Source organism: Rhodnius prolixus, unplaced genomic scaffold (genome assembly GCF_049639745.1).
Source record: "Rhodnius prolixus isolate KJV_2025 unplaced genomic scaffold, Rpr scaffold_12, whole genome shotgun sequence".
NCBI lineage: Eukaryota > Metazoa > Arthropoda > Insecta > Hemiptera > Reduviidae > Rhodnius > Rhodnius prolixus.
The window spans coordinates 9,895,518-9,915,538 of record NW_027411635.1 but is presented as its reverse complement, the minus strand read 5'-3'; the positions used below and the strand labels follow the sequence as shown (position 1 = coordinate 9,915,538).

Here is a 20,021-nt window from a genome sequence, read left to right as displayed (position 1 = left end):
TGCTTTGCTCAGGGCTTACAAACAGTTTCTCTTGCTCCCAAAGCTCTAAATTGCTGACAATGTGTTTGCCTAAACAGGTACTTATGATTGAATAATTGATCTGCTCAGCTGTTGATCAGTAATCAATCCTACTAGGTTACTTAAATAGATACTACTCTATTTGATAAAATCCAAGCATTTCTTTTTATGGTTTAAATTTACCTATAAATCTGGTTGACTGAGCAAATATTAAAAGCTGGTTGCACACCTATTATTCGTCTTACCAGTTTTCCGTTCCTTGATTTTGGTAATTTAAAATTCCTCAGAAGTGGCTAACGCAAATTCCTATAAAACGTTAGGTTGGACTTCCCTTTAATAGTTCTTGCTCCTTTTCTCTGAATTCCCTTATGAACGAAGATCCAAAAAACAAAAAAGCAATAACACTACTTCTCCTATTTAAAACTCTTTTTCTTACCAGCTTATTTTTACACAGTCTGACTTTCGGCAAATAATCTAACTTCTTTTATCTTGGATTTCTAAGTACGCATAGTGCACAGCTCCTAAGAATCGCCATAACTTCTATTTGGACAACAGTAGCCGTCAGACTTACTGCTATTTTACTGCTCTCAATGCGAAAACCAACTCCCGTAAGACCTGGCTTCTTTTTATCTGGCTCCGTCCGTAAAATAGATCAGTGTTCCTGGTTCAGTATTCATCAGAAACCATAGCTTCTTATCATATAAACATCCTGTAGTTGACTAGCACATCTTAAAGTTTCTCCACTTGTTTCCAAAATCCATCTTAGAGAGTAACTCTGAATCGATCATAGTAAAAAACCCTTCCTGATGTTTTCAGTGATAGTTTTTATTCCTGTAGGTCCTACTAAACGTTCTATAAACTGATAGCACACATTCAACTGCGCCAAGAGTAGCATAATTTCTATAACTGTCATGGTTGTACGTGTCATGAAATTTGCTATTAATATAAATTCTACATTATACTTGTCATATTTCAACATCCCAAAAAGCATTGTTAGAATCCCAAGGCACGGGGAAGTTTAAAAGTGCAAAGTTATTTTTGGAATTTTCTCATAATTTTTTTCTAAATTTGGTTTTAAGGTGAAGTTAGAGACACCCTCATTTCAGATGCTAACACCAATGCGTTATTTTGTTTCTAATATTGTGATTTAGCTACAAATATATAGGCCTATTACTTTTAGTCTGGTGTTGTTAGTAGTCGTATGTGATAGTATAAACAAAATGAAACTAATTTTGCATATAAACTCTGAGAATGGAATTTAATGCTAATCACAAATGAGCCCAAGTTAAAGTTTGATAAAGAATATTCTTATGTGATATACGATACCATTGGCACATAACATTTGAGATCATGAACCCATGGAATATGAACCATAAAATATTGATTAACACAAAGGTGTTACCATTCACAGCAGCCTGCTTAAGTAGAAACCTGATATCTTGAAAACAACTAAACATCAAACTACATGCGATCAGTCAGATCTGACAAACTAGCTTGATAATTGAGCAATACTTCGCATAGGAGTAGCCCTGTCCAAACTAATTTAGGTTATAAATTCAAGTAAATTTAGTAGTGCTCAATTTTTGCTTGCGTTTAATTTTATAATTAGAATCAATATTATTCGTTCAATATTAAGAAAGAAGAACCAATGTTAACGGAGAGGTGAGTTTAAATTGTAGGACAAATTTTAAAAAAATTTACTGCAAAATATAAATTGTACTTTACTTACTTAGCATAAATTTTAGGCATTACCTCCATATTTCAAATGTTAAACGAACTCACAATTCTGTTATTATTTCTTCACCAACTTTTTAAACTGTTCCGGTGATGCGTTATTATATCCATGGGTTTTATAATACTTCAGCCTATTGATGGCATCATATGTTCTAATTTATGTATCTCCCTCTGGAGTGACCATTTTATCATCTTTCTTCTTCAATTCTACATTTAAAAGATCCCAAAAAAACAGAATACATAGTAATAATTTATTACGATAGAGTTGTAGCATATGTAGAATCATTACTATCGAAGATTTGTGTCATAATTTGAGATGATTCCCCTAGTTCAAGTTTTGGCAATGTTTGTCGATATTTAGTACCACTTATCTAGCTTAGCAGTAGTCCTAACCAAAAAACTATTAAAGAACATTAACTGTAGTAAATTTATTGCGTAATTTTGGTTCAGCATAATTGCATTACAGAATCAATATTCACTGAGAGATTCGAGCCAAAATGTTTGAGGAGATATGCGATACCCTGCAAAAAAAAAAAAAACAAAGAGATGTTATAGCTTGGTCCAGTAAAAAGCTGAAAGAATCCTAGCAATTGCTTTCTTAAGCACTAAATATTGAAAATTAAAATATCGTCACGCTTTGTCAACACACAGCAAGTCATAAAATGGTGGAGTACATTTTTTATTTAAATTTCTAATAGAACTTTTTTCTGGCTTAATAGCCTTTTAAGAACGGGCTCACTTTTATAAACACAGACTTTCAATTATTTCATTTACAATTTACAATTTTTACAATACTAATTATCGGAATATTCAACGTATTCTTCACTTTTTGAACTCTCTGATTAACAATAGTTCCCAAATTTATAGGGCATTATATCTGGAACTCGTTTTCATTCAAGTGAAGAAGCGAGGGCAGAGGTGATTGTTGTTGAATCTCAGTTCTGGAATGGAATCTATTGATTCAAAAAAATGTTGACTTATAAATAGAAAAAATGGGGGACTAATAAACAAATTTTACCTCGTATAAGGTTAATTATCTCATGTTCAGAGACAATTCCTATTGTATAGAAAATTATCAGAAATTGTTAAGCCTTAATTTATTCTAGCAGTATTCTACCAGATTAGTAAAATTAAGCATATAAAATAGAAAGCAAAGACTGAGTTAAGTTTCATTAAGTTCTAAATAAAGCAAACTACTTAAGTACAGCAAACATAAACAATTCAAGTATAGTATTCGATTACATAGACACTATCCAAACTCACCTCAAAAGGAAAGAATGATGGTAAAACTAGTTTAATTTGCCTTAATAAATATTTAAAATATGTCCAAGGCATGAAATAGCGTTACTGTTGCTTCAAAAATAGTATTATGATCTCTAAAATAGACAATGGTCTTATAGAGGATATTATAACAAAATTTCAAGTAGTTACAGAAACTTGTAAATATAATATTTAATAAATGAAAAATACGTAAATTAAAATTAATACATTTTTTCCAACAATTTTATTTATATTTAATTTTAACCAAAATTTTAGAATTATCTACCTCACATAACAAGTTATATTTGTATGAATGTATAATATTGTATACATTCATATGAATACAAGAAGTTTGCAGAAAATCCTGGGAACTATTTTCAAGTGAACTGATTTCAAAAAAGTAAACAATCCATGGAGAAAAGACGGATTTTACATAGAGGAGCGAGATATTTATTTGTTAATTGATACCAATGCTTGTACTCGTATTCTCAAAGAAGTATAATTAATTTAAATCATACATACATTTATTACAGGAATTATAGGCTTTAAATAAGATTATATTGTCCCAACAAGAATTAATACAGTATCTAAATGGTGATTGGATTTCTTTATTGAATTACACCAAGCGTGCTTGGATCTTACGATATGAAAAGATACATAATTAATCGATTAGTGTAAAATAAAGAATTTATTTTATTTAATATAAAAAGTATTTCTTTTAGTTTATTATCGATTTACTAAAATACATATTATTTACTCGTATACAATGTTTTCCATACTTATTTAGTTAAGAATATTTATTTATATATATGATTTATTATTGATATATTATGTATATTTATATATTATTTATTTATTATTTGTCCTTTATTGGGAATTGTATATTATTAAAGAACATTTATTTTGTATTTGCTAGCTAGCACCCCCGCTGATGGTTTTGTACCAAGCGTATGTCCTTTATTTGATAATTATTGAATAAGTTGATCTGTTAATTTTGAAATTTATGTACATATTTAAATAAAAGACTTTATCTATCTATCTATCTATTTACATTTATTACATAAAAGCAATTTATAGTAAAGTCTGATTGCTATCCGCCTCCGTCTACGGCACCTAGTAGCCAACCTGAAAAAATTAGCATTATTTTATATTTAATACTAATAATATAATACTTTTTACCCAGCTATAAATTGGATTTAATTGTGACCAAAGTTATGGTATTATTGAAATAAATAAATAATATAAAAATAGTTTGTTTTTTTTAATGATTTTAATTATTTAAGACGCATTAACAGCTGAGGTTATTGGCGCCCGGAGCTTTTTTCAGTGCACTGCCAGGCTCCGGACAGCGTTCTCTCGTTACAGACCACACTGTCCATCACCGAACAGTGAGCTGTAAGAAGCTGCTAGGAAGAGTAAATCTAAGGGCCAGCAGCTGGATTCGAATTCGGGCGTGGGACCCTTCCCTACAAAAATAGTTGTTTCGAAAAATTATTTGTATGACTTAACTATAAATTTTCTTATGTTTAATGGAATTATAGGCTTTAAAAGTTAGAAATTTATGGAAGAGTTTGGGGGTCAAGTGCAGATCAATTACTAAAAGGCACCGCCTTCTAGGCGTCTAGTTTCCTAGAAACTAAAAGGACTGTTTAGCCGTTTTAGTTCGTCGAAATTTCTAATAGAGGGCGCTGTTAAAACTTGCTTTAGGTATGGGTGGGAAAATCTTTGCCTTTAAGACACTAGGAAAGAAACCATATATTACTAAAGTCGGTCCTAGTAGACAAGGCTCCAGTACAGTAAGAGATATATAAACTTTGGCAACGAGCCAACCCCCATGTCTAAGATATATTAATGATTTTTAATAAATAACTACTCACACACATTCCCGAATATCTTTTTATTTTATCAAGCAAATTATTACTTAGGAATGAAAAGTGGATTTATTTCTGATAGTCCGAACAAATCTAGGGTAAATACATAATCACGATTTTTCGTTGTGATATAATTAATGTCTGTTAGACAAATTAGCTCCTGATTCTGAATTTTACTGAACTTATTTAGTTATAAGTAACTGATCTGAGTCTGCCATAAATTAAACTTGAGAAAATAGAATGTATACGAGGGTCGTTTGAAAAGTCCGTGCAAAAATAAAAACTACTTAATTTTTTGGGGTAAACCTTTTTTATTTTTCAACATAGTCTCCTTTTAGGCTTATACACTTCGTCCAACGCTGCTCTAATTTGTTGATCCCTTCCGAATAATAGGATTTGTCCAAGTCTAAAAAATAGCCATTCGTTTCTGCAATCACCTCCTCGTTTGAATAAAATCTTTTTCCCGCCAGCCATTTCTTCATATTGAGGAACAAATAGTAGTCCGAGGGAGCCAAGTCTGGAGAATAGGGGGGATGTGAAACGAGTTGGAACCTTATTTCCATTAATTTTGCGACCACAATTGCTGAGGTGTGAGCTGGTGCGTTGTCGTGATGGAAAAGGACTTTTTTGTGGGCCAATCGTGGGCGTTTTTCTTGCAGCTCGGTTTTCAAACGGTCCAATAACGATGAATAATATGCACCTGTAATAGTTTTACCCTTTTCCAGATAGTCGATGAGGATTATTCCTTGCGAATCCCAAAAGACAGTCGCCTTAATCTTTCCGGCCGAAGGAACGGTCTTCGCCTTTTTTGGCGCAACCCATTGTTTAGATTGTTCTTTGGTCTCAGGAGTGTAGTGATGTATCCATGTTTCATCCACAGTGATGAAACGACGCTTAAAGTCCTGCGGATTCTTCTGGAACAGCTGCAAACCGTCCTTGCAACACTTCACACGATTTCGTTTTTGGTCAAGCGTGAGCAATCGCGGCACCCATCTTGCGGATAGCTTTGTCATGCAAAATGTTGATGCAAAATATTATGTACCTGTTCATTCGAGATGCCCACAGCACTAGCAATCTCACGCACCTTCACTCTTCTGTCATCCATCACCATATCATGGATTTTATCAATGATTTCTGGAGTAGTAACCTCAACAGGGCGTCCAGAACGTTCAGCGTCACTTGTGCCCATATGGCCACTCCGAAAATTTTGAAACCACTTATAAATTGTTCTAATCGAAGGTGCAGAGTCACCATAATGTTTATCAAGCTTCTCTTTAGTCTCCTGAGGCGTTTTGCCTTTCATAAAGTAGTGTTTAATCAACACACGCAATTCTTTTTCGTCCATTTTTTGAAAATCACTCGACTTCCTCGATTCAAACGAATGCCAAACACAAAGAAATAGACCGATCTGGCTGTAACTTGGTGTGTGTTCTTCCAAGAGATGCTACTAACTAGTGATGGGCTATTTGAGCGGACTCGTTCCATTGGAACGAGTCCGATGGTGGAACGAGTTGATTCAAATCCCTATTTTAAAAAAAAGTGATTCCGCCCCGCCCCAAAAAAATTAAAATGAAAATGAGACAGCAGAGGTTTTGGAACGATTAAACATAAGAACAAATGTCACGTAATTTATTAAAATATATCATTAACAGTTAGCTTTTCCAGTTAATAACAAAACTATATTTCTTTTACACACATTAAGTACTATCCCTAATTTCCAGTTGCTCTGATAAATATAAAATTAACAACGTAACACAAATATTAACCCAAAAATAGGCTAGTCAATTATAAATTAAAGCAATTTTGTCATTATCTAGCTTGACCACTGGAAGACTGGAGTTAACTTGCTTCAAGAGGATTCAATAGAGAAACGGAAATGGGTAGGAAAGTATTCCATAAAAATTCTAACCCTTCAAACAAAATTATAATTACTCACAATATTTATCTAATAAGAATTGAATATCAAGCTTTTAAAATATTATCTTATTGTTTTACAAAAAGAAAAAGCTGTGTGCTTAATCTTTAACTAAGCGCTGGACACTCTTACTCTTATCTTCATTGGCGTAAGTTTAAACGTGTACATGTCCGCATGACGGTCAAAGTAAAACTGAGCCAAAATGTAGTATTACCTAATTGGTTTACTTACTGTAGTATCCCTCCCACTCTATCACCTATTTCACAAACATTCATCAATTGGAAATATTTTGTAGTTAAATATTCGTTTCATTTGAATACAAAAAACATAATAACGCTTTCTTAAGATGATTTTAATTTTTAAATTTTGTTTTTGTCCATTACTCTTATAAAATACGAAGAATTTCAAATAAAATATAATACACAAACATAAAATGATCTAGTATGCAGGTGGAGTCAGTCGTGGTTGCCATGGTAATGGAACCGTTAAACGACTCCGGCCCAACTCTAGCATTTTCATTGGTTAAATCCACTGGAGTTGGTGGAGTCGAATCCGGAGTGATTTAAATCCTTTTGAAACCGGACTCGTTCCACTTTTTCGTTCACTGATTCTAGCCAATAGAAATTGCTGGAGCTGGAACCGGAGTCGTTTAACGGTTCCGTTACCATGGTAACGACGACTGACTCCACCTGCATACTAAATCATTCTGTGTTTGTATATTATATTTTATTTGAAATTCTTCGTATTTTATAAGAGTAATAAACAAAAATAAATTTTAAAAATTAAAATCATCTTAAGAATCTGCTTAGAATAAATAGAATAATATTTTGCTAAAAAATATTTCCAATCGCCGAATGTTTGTGAAATAGGTAATAAGAGTGGGAGGGAGTCTGTAGTAAGTACGCTCTTTAGGTAATATAATTTTTTTGTCTCTAGATATGTAGCTATAGCAATAAGGGCCATTTCAATTTCATCTTTCGTGCTGATAACAATATTTCATGTGTGTCTGTCTTCTGATGATAAGCAGATAAGGGTGTTTTCCAGTGGTAAATCTTAATTAAGTTGAAGAGCATGTGCTTTGTTGATTTCTAAAATATTTTCAAAGACTAATATTTTCCTAAATTAAATAATTATTTCATTTTTATCTTTTGTTTTTCTTTATTGAATATTTGAAAATATTTTAAAAGCAAAATATTTAATAAATTAGTTTAATTTTTTTACTTTTTTATTTATTTTATTTTATTTATTTATTTATTTTTGCCCATCAACTACGGGGTTATTATCGCCTTTTTTACTATTGTTTCTTATTTTTTAAATTTAATATTTTATTAATTTTTAGTAAATTAATTTCAGACAAATGCCAAAACGCAGTGAAATTTGGAATCACTTTAATTCTATTGATTCTGTCAAAGCTAAATGCCGGTATTGCCACGAAATCGTTAGCTTTACAAGTGGCTCTACTAGTAATTTGTTCAGACATATGAAGAGAAAACATCCTATATCATTCAATAAAAGAAAGAATTCAGAGCAAAGCACTGAAGAGATCCCTGTTAAGAAATCTCATTTAACTTCTATAGACACTCAAAATTTAAGCTCGCTTCCCTCTACTAGTTTAGCTTCCATCCATTCAGAAGTTGCAGATGTCGCTCCTCTCTCTTCATCTGCCCATAAGGCTCCGGTAATTCAAAAATCCTTGACTGACTTTGTAGAAGTAATCAAACCTTTGCACCCCAGTAAGTCCAAGGAAATTGATGAACAATTGCTCAAAATGATAGTAAAAGAATATCATCCTTTTAGTATTGTTGAAGATCAAGAGTTCAGAAAATTAATTAAATTGCTTTGCCCCAGTTATAATGTACCTTCACGAAAGTATATATCCAACAGTTTACTCCCAATGATTTATAAGCGGGAAGAATCAAAATTAAAAAGTAGATTCAACGAAGTAAATGCCGTTTGTTTAACAACTGATTGTTGGACATCGGTGAATAATGAAAGCTTTATTGCTATAACTGCCCACTACATAGACCAAAACACAAATTTACAAACACATTTATTGAAGTGTACTAGTTACTCTGAACGACATACAGCGAATAACTTGGCCTCACACCTGCAATCCACGGTCCAAGAATGGGAACTCACCAATAAAGTAACTGCCGTTGTTACTGATAATGGTGCAAATATTGTTTCGGCAGTAAAGCAGTGCAATTGGAGGCATATTTCTTGTTTTGCCCATTCAATGAATTTAGTTGTCCATTCGGGAATCGCAGAAATTCGCGTAACGACCGACAAAATTAAAGCTTTAGTAGAATATTTTAAAAGAAGTTCTCATTCTCTGACCAAGCTACATAATACACAAACACAGATGGGTTTCCCAAAATTAAAATTAAAACAAGACGTCCCCACTCGTTGGAACTCCACATTTATAATGTTTGATCGCGTTTTAAAAACCAAACAGCCATTGATCGCGACCATAGCTTTATTAAATCTACAGGGTGAACATAATATAACAACAATCGATTGGGAAATATTAGAGAGCGCGGTTCAGTTATTGCAGATATTTAATGAAATTACGGACGAAGTAAGTTCGGAAAATTATATAACAATTTCTAAAATTATTATATTCTCGCGCTTTATGACCGATCACGTTTCAAAATTTTTGCACACAAATTACAGACCTGAAATACAATCAATGGCTCGAGTAATTTGCGCTAATATTTCAAATCGGTTTTCCAATTTAGAATCGGTAGAAATTATAGGTCAATCGATGATTTTAGATCCGCGATTTAAAAACGAAGGTTTTTCGAGCGACATTAAATTCCGGAAAATGTACCATTCTCTTGCCACTAAATTATCATTTATTCAAATTCCGAAAGCTTCGTTATCTACCGATGTTCCATCATCCACAACTTCTACTTCTAGTCTTTGGCGGGAATTCGATGCAAAAATTAAAACGTTAAACGCGAAACAGACCCCAGTATCTGCCAGTATAATTGAATTAGACAAATATTTGGCAGAACCTTTTTTAAATAGAGAAGCCAATCCGTTAGATTGGTGGAGAGAGAGGAAAGACTTATATCCCAGATTGTATGACGTTGTTTTGAAAAGATTATGCATTCCAGCCACTTCAGTTCCTTGCGAAAGGATTTTCTCTAAAGCTGGACAAATATTAGTTGACAGACGCAATAGATTAAAGTCGAGCAATGTTTCTATGATATTATTTCTGAATAAAAATTTACATTAATTAATTTCTTAAGTTCTAAGTAGCTTTAAACTTTAATCCTTCTCTAGTCTGTGATAATGCTGTGATAAAAATTATTCATTTTGTTTTGTATTGGGATATATATATATATATAGACGGCTTAGTTTTATTCATTATTAAATATTTAGTAATATAATTTCATTTCGTTAATCTTTCTTAGTTTATGTTCATTGTTATATTTTAATTTGTTTGCATGTACATATTTTAAGGTCCAACTAACATCATTGATACCTTTAACAACCTTATTTCCTTCCCATTTCATTTCCCCTCCTGGCAGGGTAACTTCAACCTCCCAGTGGTCCTGCTGGATATTAACAAAACTGCTTTGTTTTAAATCTTGTTCTTGTGTAAAGCTAATTTTATTTGATGTTGTCAATAACAATTAGATATTATATATCTTTTAAAACTGTTGCAAATTACATGTAGTTTTGTTATTAACTGATGAAGTTAAGTACTAATAAAATATTTAATAAATTGCATGATATTTGCACGAAAGCATAGGATAGGTACGGCAACTGGAATCGATGAACGAGTTTTTGGAATCGATTCCGACCCTGGAGTTGATTCAAATCCAATGATTCCACAGGCGGACTCGTATAGCCCATCACTACTACTAACTAAACATAACCTCGATACGCGCCAGTGGTGCTATCTCTCTGACTTTGCTCGGACTTTTCAAACGACCCTCGTACTTTCTCTACTTACCACTTTGTTGCCCACTGTCTGTCATTTCAGATTAATGTTTTCATCGTCTCCAAAACCGATGACCATTTTTTACTTTCTTAACCAGGTAGGCCGGGTCACCAAAGTTGTCCCTCATGAAACCTTTTGAGAAGAAGTTAAACTCCTCAAAAGCCCATATCCTCAAACCTACAGAACAATTATTAAATATAAACAGGTTCCTTTAAACACTAAATTTAACGTTTTTAATGCAGTTATGCGTGCAATAATGAATGCTGTGCAGGTTTGTGATTTTCAAAGCTACCAACTCGTACAATATTTAAATACGTTTTTCTTAAAAAGCACTTCACGCTTCCTGTAAATAGACTAGTAAAAGTTTTGCCAATGCCTCAATATCGCTTTCCAAAAATTTTAGTGACTGAAATTATTTTAAAAAAAACTATTACGGTTCAGAGAATATCAAGATTTATGTAAGAAACTGATGTAAGTATGTAAAATTTTACAAATGAAAGCAATTGTTTGGAAAAATTATTAGAAAAGGTTTTATTTTGTAGTTAAACAGAAATTGTACAATAATATGTGTCATTTTTAGTTTTTAGTTATTTTATGTTATGTAATTACTCAATTTTGTACCAATACTCCATTTGTATATAGGGTAATACCCTAAGAATAAATAAAATCATACTTATACAATAATATGTGTGATTCAAAATTTCATAAATTATATAGAGTTATACGGTAAGTTAGGAGTAAGGCATTACAATAATAATAGCAATTCTCTCAGTACAATAAATATAATAATAAAATTGAGAGGCGAGCTTTTCATTCTTAATTTCAGGGTAGGTAAACCTGAAAAAGTGGTTACCTGGTGTCTTCTGTGTAACATGAGGCAACGTTTAGTACATGGTCTGTGACTTGCAGGAGTTAGGGTCAAATGGCTCTAGAAGAATCACTTAACCAGGCAGAATTTATTTAAATATAATGTACAGGCTTGAGCTTACAGATTATTTCAAATTAATAAATTTTATTTTATTTTTGTTGATCAAATATCCTATTCCAGTTGCACAAAAAAAAATTATATATTTAAAATTAAAAATTATGTTTTTAAGTTCTAAGAATATGTATATACTATGTTTGAAAATAGAACATGTATATAATTTAAAGAGTGTCAAACTGTTTTTATTTTAAATATTAATGGCTAATATTAGTTACTCACCTTTTTACCTATTTCTTTTTCTTCTTTAAAGTTCTGAACTCTGGTTTTTTGGTCGTAAGTCCAGAAAACTCGTCTATAATTAAATCATGCAGGATCTTTAACTATAGGTATCATCTCTAATGCATTTCTTTTGTTTGTTTTTTTTGTGGCATGGAAAGCTACTAAACTATCCTTTCTATTTTTCATAACTCTCGCAAGTTATTCCATTTTTGCGTTAAATGATGCCAAGTCTGTCTAGTGTAGTCCTTGCAATTGATCCTATAAATTAAGTTAGTCTGTTTTTAGTTGGGTCCTGTCTTTGATTTTTGTGTATGTAGTCTTTTTTTGGTGAGGTTGTGTGTATGTAATGCTGTAGAACTCCTAAATTATTTTTAAAATATTTACGCCAGGCCTTTTAGGAAATGTAATGGCCTTTAACAGTTTTGGTATGCGTCAAATATCTTACAAAAAAAAGCTACCAATTGTAAATTCAAGTGACTATATATATTAAGTAACAGAGTAATAATAAAAGGCACAACTCACGACCAGTCTAGACTAATCAGAAAAATAAGGACATCTAGCCTCGTTCTATGTAGCACACCTCCATATCATAGCAGTCACTGATGAGGACTTACTCCATACCGAAACGTTTGGCAAAGAGAGGAAGTCGAGTTTTTAAAACTTACAACCGACAAACCAAAGTTCAAAACATTTAATGTTAATCTTCTTTCCGCTTGAAGTTTTCTGAAGTTCGTGACTTCTACAATAGTGTGGGCTATAAGGATGTTTTAAAAGCAAAAGAAGTCCGTCATATTTCTAAAATCAGCGCAAAATAAATTAGTTTTACTTAAAGTTTTTCTCAAGTAACTTTGTCAGTTCTGTTGCAGTAAACAGCATTTAATTACTATGTGGGTATACAGTAAGTATAGCGGGGGAATCCCTCTAAGTAATGCGGGTATCTGTGGGCTACTTTAGTTCCAGTCCAAGAGTCGACTGTGTTGGCTCTTACATGTGTACATGAGTTTACTAGTATGCAGTATGTATTTCATGTAAGTTATGCTTAATATATGCGAGAGGCCTTCGCCATACTGCAGCTAACTATTGTAAATACTTTTCTTAAGGACTGTCACTGTCATGAATTCTCAAAACATGTGACCATTTATTGTAGTAGCCCAGAGCAACGAGAACTCACTAACTAAATCTCCAAGAACTAATAAACCTATGTCATTTTGAGAAACATTGTGACGTTATTTTATTTTTTTAAATGATCTTAACAAATGTGATCTTTATAAAAATCTCATATCTTACTTTATCCTGATAAGCTGACAAAAGCCTGCTAATTATATGTTTCAGATCAGAATGTCTTGGTGCTACAAGATACTTCTTGCGACTACACTCACTGCAATAGTCCAAGGACAAAATCCAGGAACTGTCACCCCAATGGATAATGTAATTGTAAGTCCTGTTTGTGTTAACATACACAAGGTATATACAACATAAAAAAGAGATGCATGGTCTTTAAATCCACGTGTACAGGTCTTATGTTTACAAAAACTTGTATTTTATTCAACTTTTTGATCGTGCTGAGTACCTCTATGCAAATTAGCATAACTGGCCTTTTAAAATAAATGACTACCAATGTGCCCTGAACACTGGCACACACAAAGATTTAGGCCGACCAAAAATATGTAAAAAATATACAAGTTTTTCAATGAATGAAAAATAAGAAATGTAACTGATATGTTTATCTAAAACTTATTTAAGAAATCAGAGTTCTGAAAATAATAAAATTGCTTACTTTCCTACATTTACACTGAAATATCACTCCATCTGTTGTTTCCATTCTAAATAAATATCAGAAAAATCTCGAAAATTTGACATAAGATTGTGAAGATGTCCAATTTTGTCTGTTTGAATAAAGTCAGGAATTAGAAGGGGACTCTGTAAGTAAACGATTGAAGGCAATACTCCGAAAAGCCGAACTTTTTATCAATGCTTTGATTGATGTACTAGTCAGGGCCAAGCTGTACAAGTCTTCCTCCTCATTGCCTCTGCGTTCCAAATGGCAGGGCACCCAGACAAGGAAGACCTTCTATTCTTTTATAAAATTTACCCTATATGGCATAAATGCTAGACCCAGACAAGTATCTATCTCGCTCAGAAAAAAATAACTTCCCTAAAAAAATAAAATTCTTTGTATCTGTAGCCTCTTTCTATTATATCAACTCCAAATATTCTCAGTTGCTTAAAACGTTGTACCACTGTTTCTCTTACTCCCTTAATTCCAAATTGCTAAGTATAAATTGCCCAAGTAGATACTTATGATTATATGTGTCCGCAACAGTGTAGTGGCCAATGATCAATGATCAATCCTACTATATTTCTTAAGTAGATACTACTGTAACTGATTAACTTCAAGGGACTTGTTGGCTTGGCCTTCCTACAAATCTCTTACATTGAACACGCTTTGAACCTCAAACAGTCATGTTGATATCTTCCATAGGATGCTTCTTTTGCAATATGGACGCTAAGCCCCTCTCGTTTATTAGTGACTAACCACAGGTAAACACGTATTCCTCCTCAGCATAGTATTTGAACTAGAGACGTTACTGTCATGGCTGTGAGATACAACTTGAGCATCACTTTTATCACTTTCGATGCATTCGCAATTTCATAGTATTTGAACTCCTAAAAAAAATTAAAAAAAAATGTAAATCGGTTAGGTTTTTCAAAAGTTATGGTAATTTAAAATATGAAAAACAAATTTCAGTAAAATGTCAAAATTACCTTATTTTTTTAAAAGAAGCTGTTCAAACTGTGCACCATCAACGGTTTTTGTTTTTTTTAGGAGCTCAAATACTATGAAAATATGCAAAAAAAAAAATATATATATATATATAACGTTCCATTTGAAAAAAAAAGTTGGATGCTGTATCTCAGGATATTGGGGTTTAAAAACATGAGCCAATCACTGAAAAATAAATTAGACTAAAAATGATTAAATACGTGTTTCTTATTTTTTTCGAAATTTCCTGCCGTTTTAAAAAAAAAACGGGGTGGAGCATATAAATCTGGTCACCCTGTATATAAAGAAAAGGTTACCTGCATATCAATATTAGCAATTTCAAACACTCGAATTAAGCGCTTGTCCAACCAAAAGTAAGAGTACATAAACGAGAGGGCACAGAGCCATTAATATAAAATCCTTTTATGTTCGTTATTTGACACACCGTAAAATGGTGTGCTAGTTCAATTTCAGGGATTAGAGGTTTCTTGCGGATTCATTTCATTTAAACAACTATTTTTATAGGCTGAGGACGAGTATTTGATACCATCAAATCCAGCTCTGATAGATGATAAGAGATCCTGGAAGGATTTACAAAGCTCCGGCTGGGGAAAAAGAGGTTGGAAAGATATGCAGACAGTCGGCTGGGGTAAGAGAGCTTGGACAGATCTCCCTAGCTCTGGATGGGGCAAGAAGCGAGCTTGGTCAGATCTGCAAAGTTCTGGATGGGGTAAAAGAGGCTGGAAGGATATGCAAAGCTCTGGATGGGGTAAACGTGCTTGGTCAGATTTGCAAAGCTCCGGTTGGGGTAAAAGAGCTTGGTCAGATTTGCAAAGCTCTGGATGGGGTAAACGAGACTGGAAAGATATGCAAAGCTCCGGTTGGGGCAAAAGAGCTTGGTCAGATCTGCAAAGCTCTGGATGGGGCAAAAGATCAAAAGGAGATGATCAGGTAAGTGGATTTAATTTTTTTCATCTTCACATTATAATTACCAAACCATTAAAAGGACTAGAGGTACCTTTAAAACAGTGTTCTGACATGGTTTAAATGAACTGGTAAACTGGAGGAATCTTCCAGTTCCAGGCTCAAACATGCTTAGGATCAAGTTTGTGATAGATCTATGCATTGCACCGCCCTCGAGATCATCATAAAACATGAAAGTTTTACTTCCTTCCCTGGCAAGTTTTTAAAATCAGTTTTAGGCTGATTAAAAGATATGGTTCAGTCTCTATGGTAGAGTGAACTCTACTGTGAACTTATAGTAAACTTCCAAGCTACAAAAATTTTACCTTAAATCATTTCACACTTTAACTTGACCTCTAATCTCGAGATAATGATTTTGAGATAAAAAATAAATAAATAAAAGGGGAATATAACCCTAAAAAGAAGTCTGTAGAATTAAGTTTTATGTTTGGTCTGTAAGTTGAGGTTAGTAAAGACAGCTCTCAATTGAGTAAACATTCTTAGTTCACAAGATTGGGTATTACAAATCTGTTTGTTAACCCTCGCCGAGGGGACAAGTTGGGTTTAAGAGAAAAAAAAAAATGTTGGAATGGGTTGGTGGGTTTTGGTTAGAAAATCCCCCTCATGCATCAACGTTAAAATGAAAGAGGGTGATGTCAAACACTTAAACCTATCCTCAACCCACCTAAAATATTACACCAAGAATGTAATCTTAGCACCGTACTATGAAAATCTCTATAAGTATAGAGTTATTTCAAAATAACTCGGGCCATAAGGTAATTTTAAAGGTAACTTTAATCGCATTTAATGATTTTTTTTTCTTTTTTTAAATATTACACAAAATTAAACTAGTTTTACAGGAAGTTTTTTCGTATAAGTTTATGATTCTACAATAACTCTGTCCATAAGGTGGTTTTAAATTCAATCATAGCCTATTTAATGCATATCGATAATTTTACTTTAAATATTGGTAGTAAAATTAACAAGCAAGTTTTTTTACTGTTATTCTGGAATTATGAAATACCCATTCTACCTCAGATGAAGTCAACAATCCAGCCTTGGATTGTGGATGTAAATTGAGGATGCAATCATGTTTAATTTTCTCATGTTTGTTTCTAATTTTTAATAGCCATAAGGCTATTTTAAGGCAACTTTTTCTAAATTTCAAATTTATTAAAAAACTTTTGATTTGGTCTATTTTAAAAATTATGGGCAAATTACCTAAATTTTTTACCAAGTTTTCTCAAGTATGAGTGGCCAGCTGTAAAACAATGATAGTTGCTGCTATAATATTGACAAATTTTTCCCTACTTAATTCTTTGTAATTTTAAATATTAGCACAAATGAAACTTGTAATTACATAAGTGTCCTTAGGTCTGAATTGCTATGATTCTCTATTCCAGGATGAAGATATTGAGGAGAATTTGGCCGAAGAAGATAAACGGGCTTGGAACTCCTTACACGGAGGTTGGGGCAAAAGAACAGCTGATTGGGGGAGCTTTCGAGGTGTTTTTTCTTTTGTTTTTTTTATATTCAAGTTTTAAAATTTTAATTTATAGGTTTTGAATGATGGTATAGGTTGATTGATAATGACAGAACTATAGAAGTTTGTTTACGGACATTGTGACTGTTACGATGTGACGGTGTGCTACAGATTGTACTTAGCAGACTGAACAAGGTAACAAAACTGACGACGTTTGAGGTCCGCTAATTACGCAAAAGTGATTTTTACGAAATGATGTTTGTAAAGTTTTTCCACCATAACTGAAATACCTTAAAACGTTGAAAGTTCAAATTCATATTTCGTATAGGTGCTATCAATCAGGTAGAACATACACTAATCTTATGTAAATTGCCCATTCCAGGGGCGTTTTCTCTTGCAAAATCTAACAAATTTTAATTAAACCTTCTATTTATATTTAATAAACTTTGAGTTCTATGAATTTTTTTGAAACGTACAAGAAGCTTTCTAAGAAGACGTGACATTAAGCCATTTCTCTGAAATTCCATTCTGTGTATTATACAAATCTATCACATATTTAATAGTACGAGTTATGAACCCTATTAAAATCTTTCTCCATCTTTGGTGCACTACATTCAGAATTTTTTCTATTGTATCATGGCTCATGAGTCAGTTCCTCTATTACGGTCTTCTGCGTAAATGGTGATGATCTACAAGAAGGAAGACAGCGCAGACCCATCCAACTACAGAAGAATTGCTAAGATTTGCTGTTTAGCCAAAATATTGACTAGCATTGTAGCCAGGAGACCTGGCCCTTATGGACTGATGAATGTAATTTGATCCCGGAGGAGCATTCAGAATTTTCTTGCTTGCAGAAGTTGTATAGACAATCTATTTTCATTAAGTTCTGTTGGTAGTAGAAAGAAGAGGGTTTATTCCATATTCGTCGACTTCTGACGTGTATTTTGACTCAATTAATCACAGTTAGTGTGGTCCAAACTGTTCAATCTTGGCGTCAGTTCCGAATTCATTCGAATTTTAAAAAGTCTATACGATCGAGCAAGTCTGATTATACGATCCTCTAATTCTCTAGCTCTGTGGACATAAAACAAGGGGTTTTACAGGAAGACCCTTTCTCCACTTTTGTTTTCACTTTTTTTGAATGACATTATTGAATATTTCAGAAGTAGTGATGCCTCAAGATTGAGAATTTATAAGTTGTATAAGTTTTTTTTTTTTGCTGCTCTTTGCCAATGACTTGGTAACCTTGGCAGATTCCTTTGTTAATGAGCAATTCAAATTGAAGTTTTTAAGTAAATACTGCGCGACGAACAAATTCCTTGTAAATGCTGAAAAGACAAAAGTTGCGGTATTCTTAAAGGAAGAGGACTGAAAAAGATGTCTTAGTCCCTACTACTCTGAGTTATAACTGACGGCACGTGCATATGGCCTGATACGTAAGGATTACCTTCACAACTTCTGAAAAAAGGCATCTTCTGGTAATTTAATAATGGATTGATTTTTCAAGACCTACACCCAACAAATCTAGAATACAAATTATTAAAGAATGAAACATTGTCAATCAGTAAGCGAGCCAAATTATAATGAATTTTTTTTTGTTTGTTTACAGGCTCTTGGGGGAAACGTGAACCAGCCTGGCAGAACTTGAAAGGATTATGGGGCAAACGAAGTCCCGTAAATCTATTACAAGATAATTTTCAAACAGGTTACGTCGAACCATATTAAATTAAATAAAAAAAAATATATATAACTTTTTCCAGGGTAATTTTTTTTTATATAAGTTTTCCACCAAAAAGAAAATTTTCACTCTCCTTCATCAAAAAATTCCAAAATTATCCACCAAACACTGATCTCTAATGAAACTTCTCATACTAGCTTTGTGCTGTTACATTTTCGTACGTCAAATTTATTCAAAATTCTTTACAAAAAAATATATACATAGAAGAAAAAAATAACGAGAAATTATATTTTTCATAAAGAAAAACTTTCTCATATGAGTAAAAATTGATTTACTAAAAAATAAATTTCTAAAAGTAAATATATATATACATATATATATTTAAATTACATAAATATATATAACTTATTTTGTAATTAATAAATGTTAATTTTATTTTTAAAAAACTAAATCATAATTTCTTTTCGTTATTTCATGTAACTCAAATGTACTAATAATGGTAAAATAAAAGAGTCAAAAATAATTACATGCATCATTTTTATTGAGTACATTAACTGACTTACCTGATGAGGTGCATTATTTATTTTAATTATCATGTACAATCATTTTTTTTCAGCAAGAATATATAGAAAAATAAATATTTCTAATTTACATATTGTAAAAATATTCATTCATTCATTATAAGTTATATAAAAACTACACTAAATTAGCTGAAGTAAAATAAAGGATCCAAAATTATTACGTGATTAAAAAGTATAAAGAAGTCATTATTGTTAAGACCAGGTCTGTGTTTGTACTTGGTGCTTTAACTTCGTGTCTGATAAAACTCTAAATTAATCAGTTTATACGGTGCCTACGTTCATAAAATTTGGCATACAAATAGAGACAGCTGCAGTTAACACAGTGTTAAAATTTAGAGAAAATTTATCGAGTCGTTTTTTAATTATTTTAAAAAAACTATCTTAATATTTTATTAAATTTGGTGAGTTTTAGAGTGTAATCTAGAAGAGAGGGGATTTGTACAAATCCATCGTGTGGCGTGCGCATACTTTTTTTTATATAAAAGTCATTATATATGTTACTGTATATTGAAGTTGTTCATCTTTCTACTTTAAAAGTTTAAAAGAGCATCCAAATAAACAAGAAGAAGGAGTAACTCATTGTGATCTGCTTCAACTG

At 32.4% G+C, this 20,021-nt stretch overlaps 2 protein-coding genes and 1 long non-coding RNA gene across 4 annotated transcripts in view; 2 read left to right on the top strand and 1 right to left on the bottom strand.

The window, feature by feature from the left end:
- Positions 1 to 19,365, top strand: part of Mip (Myoinhibiting peptide precursor) — an 83,469-nt gene extending 64,104 nt beyond the window's left edge. Inside the window, exons 1-5 of one of the 2 annotated variants that reach the window (XM_074143117.1) lie at positions 12,912 to 12,982; positions 13,287 to 13,388; positions 15,244 to 15,669; positions 17,085 to 17,187; positions 18,774 to 19,365. In XM_074143117.1, coding sequence (XP_073999218.1) covers positions 12,965 to 12,982; positions 13,287 to 13,388; positions 15,244 to 15,669; positions 17,085 to 17,187; positions 18,774 to 18,889 — 765 coding nt within the window. In that variant the 5' untranslated portion in view covers positions 12,912 to 12,964 and the 3' untranslated portion in view covers positions 18,890 to 19,365. Of the gene's footprint in view, positions 1 to 12,911; positions 12,983 to 13,286; positions 13,389 to 15,243; positions 15,670 to 17,084; positions 17,188 to 18,773 lie in introns of those variants that run through there. The other variant, XM_074143118.1, reaches the window with a different exon arrangement.
- On the bottom strand, positions 3,180 to 5,663 carry LOC141461952 (uncharacterized). The gene is made up of 2 exons (XR_012463071.1): positions 5,190 to 5,663; positions 3,180 to 4,137 (listed from the first exon to the last, which is right to left on the bottom strand). It is a non-coding gene; the product is annotated as an uncharacterized lncRNA (long non-coding RNA).
- Positions 7,255 to 10,664, top strand: LOC141461786 (E3 SUMO-protein ligase ZBED1-like). Its single transcript, XM_074143116.1, has one exon. It carries the CDS (start codon positions 8,156 to 8,158, stop codon positions 10,037 to 10,039), a length of 1,884 nt encoding a protein of 627 aa, XP_073999217.1. The 5' UTR covers positions 7,255 to 8,155; the 3' UTR covers positions 10,040 to 10,664.
- Positions 19,366 to 20,021: the final 656 nt, after the last annotated feature.

Bases quoted from the DNA above. Each gene is read 5' to 3' on its own strand.
- LOC141461786 (XM_074143116.1), top strand. From the start codon at position 8,156: ATGCCAAAACGCAGTGAAATTTGGAATCACTTTAATTCTATTGATTCT.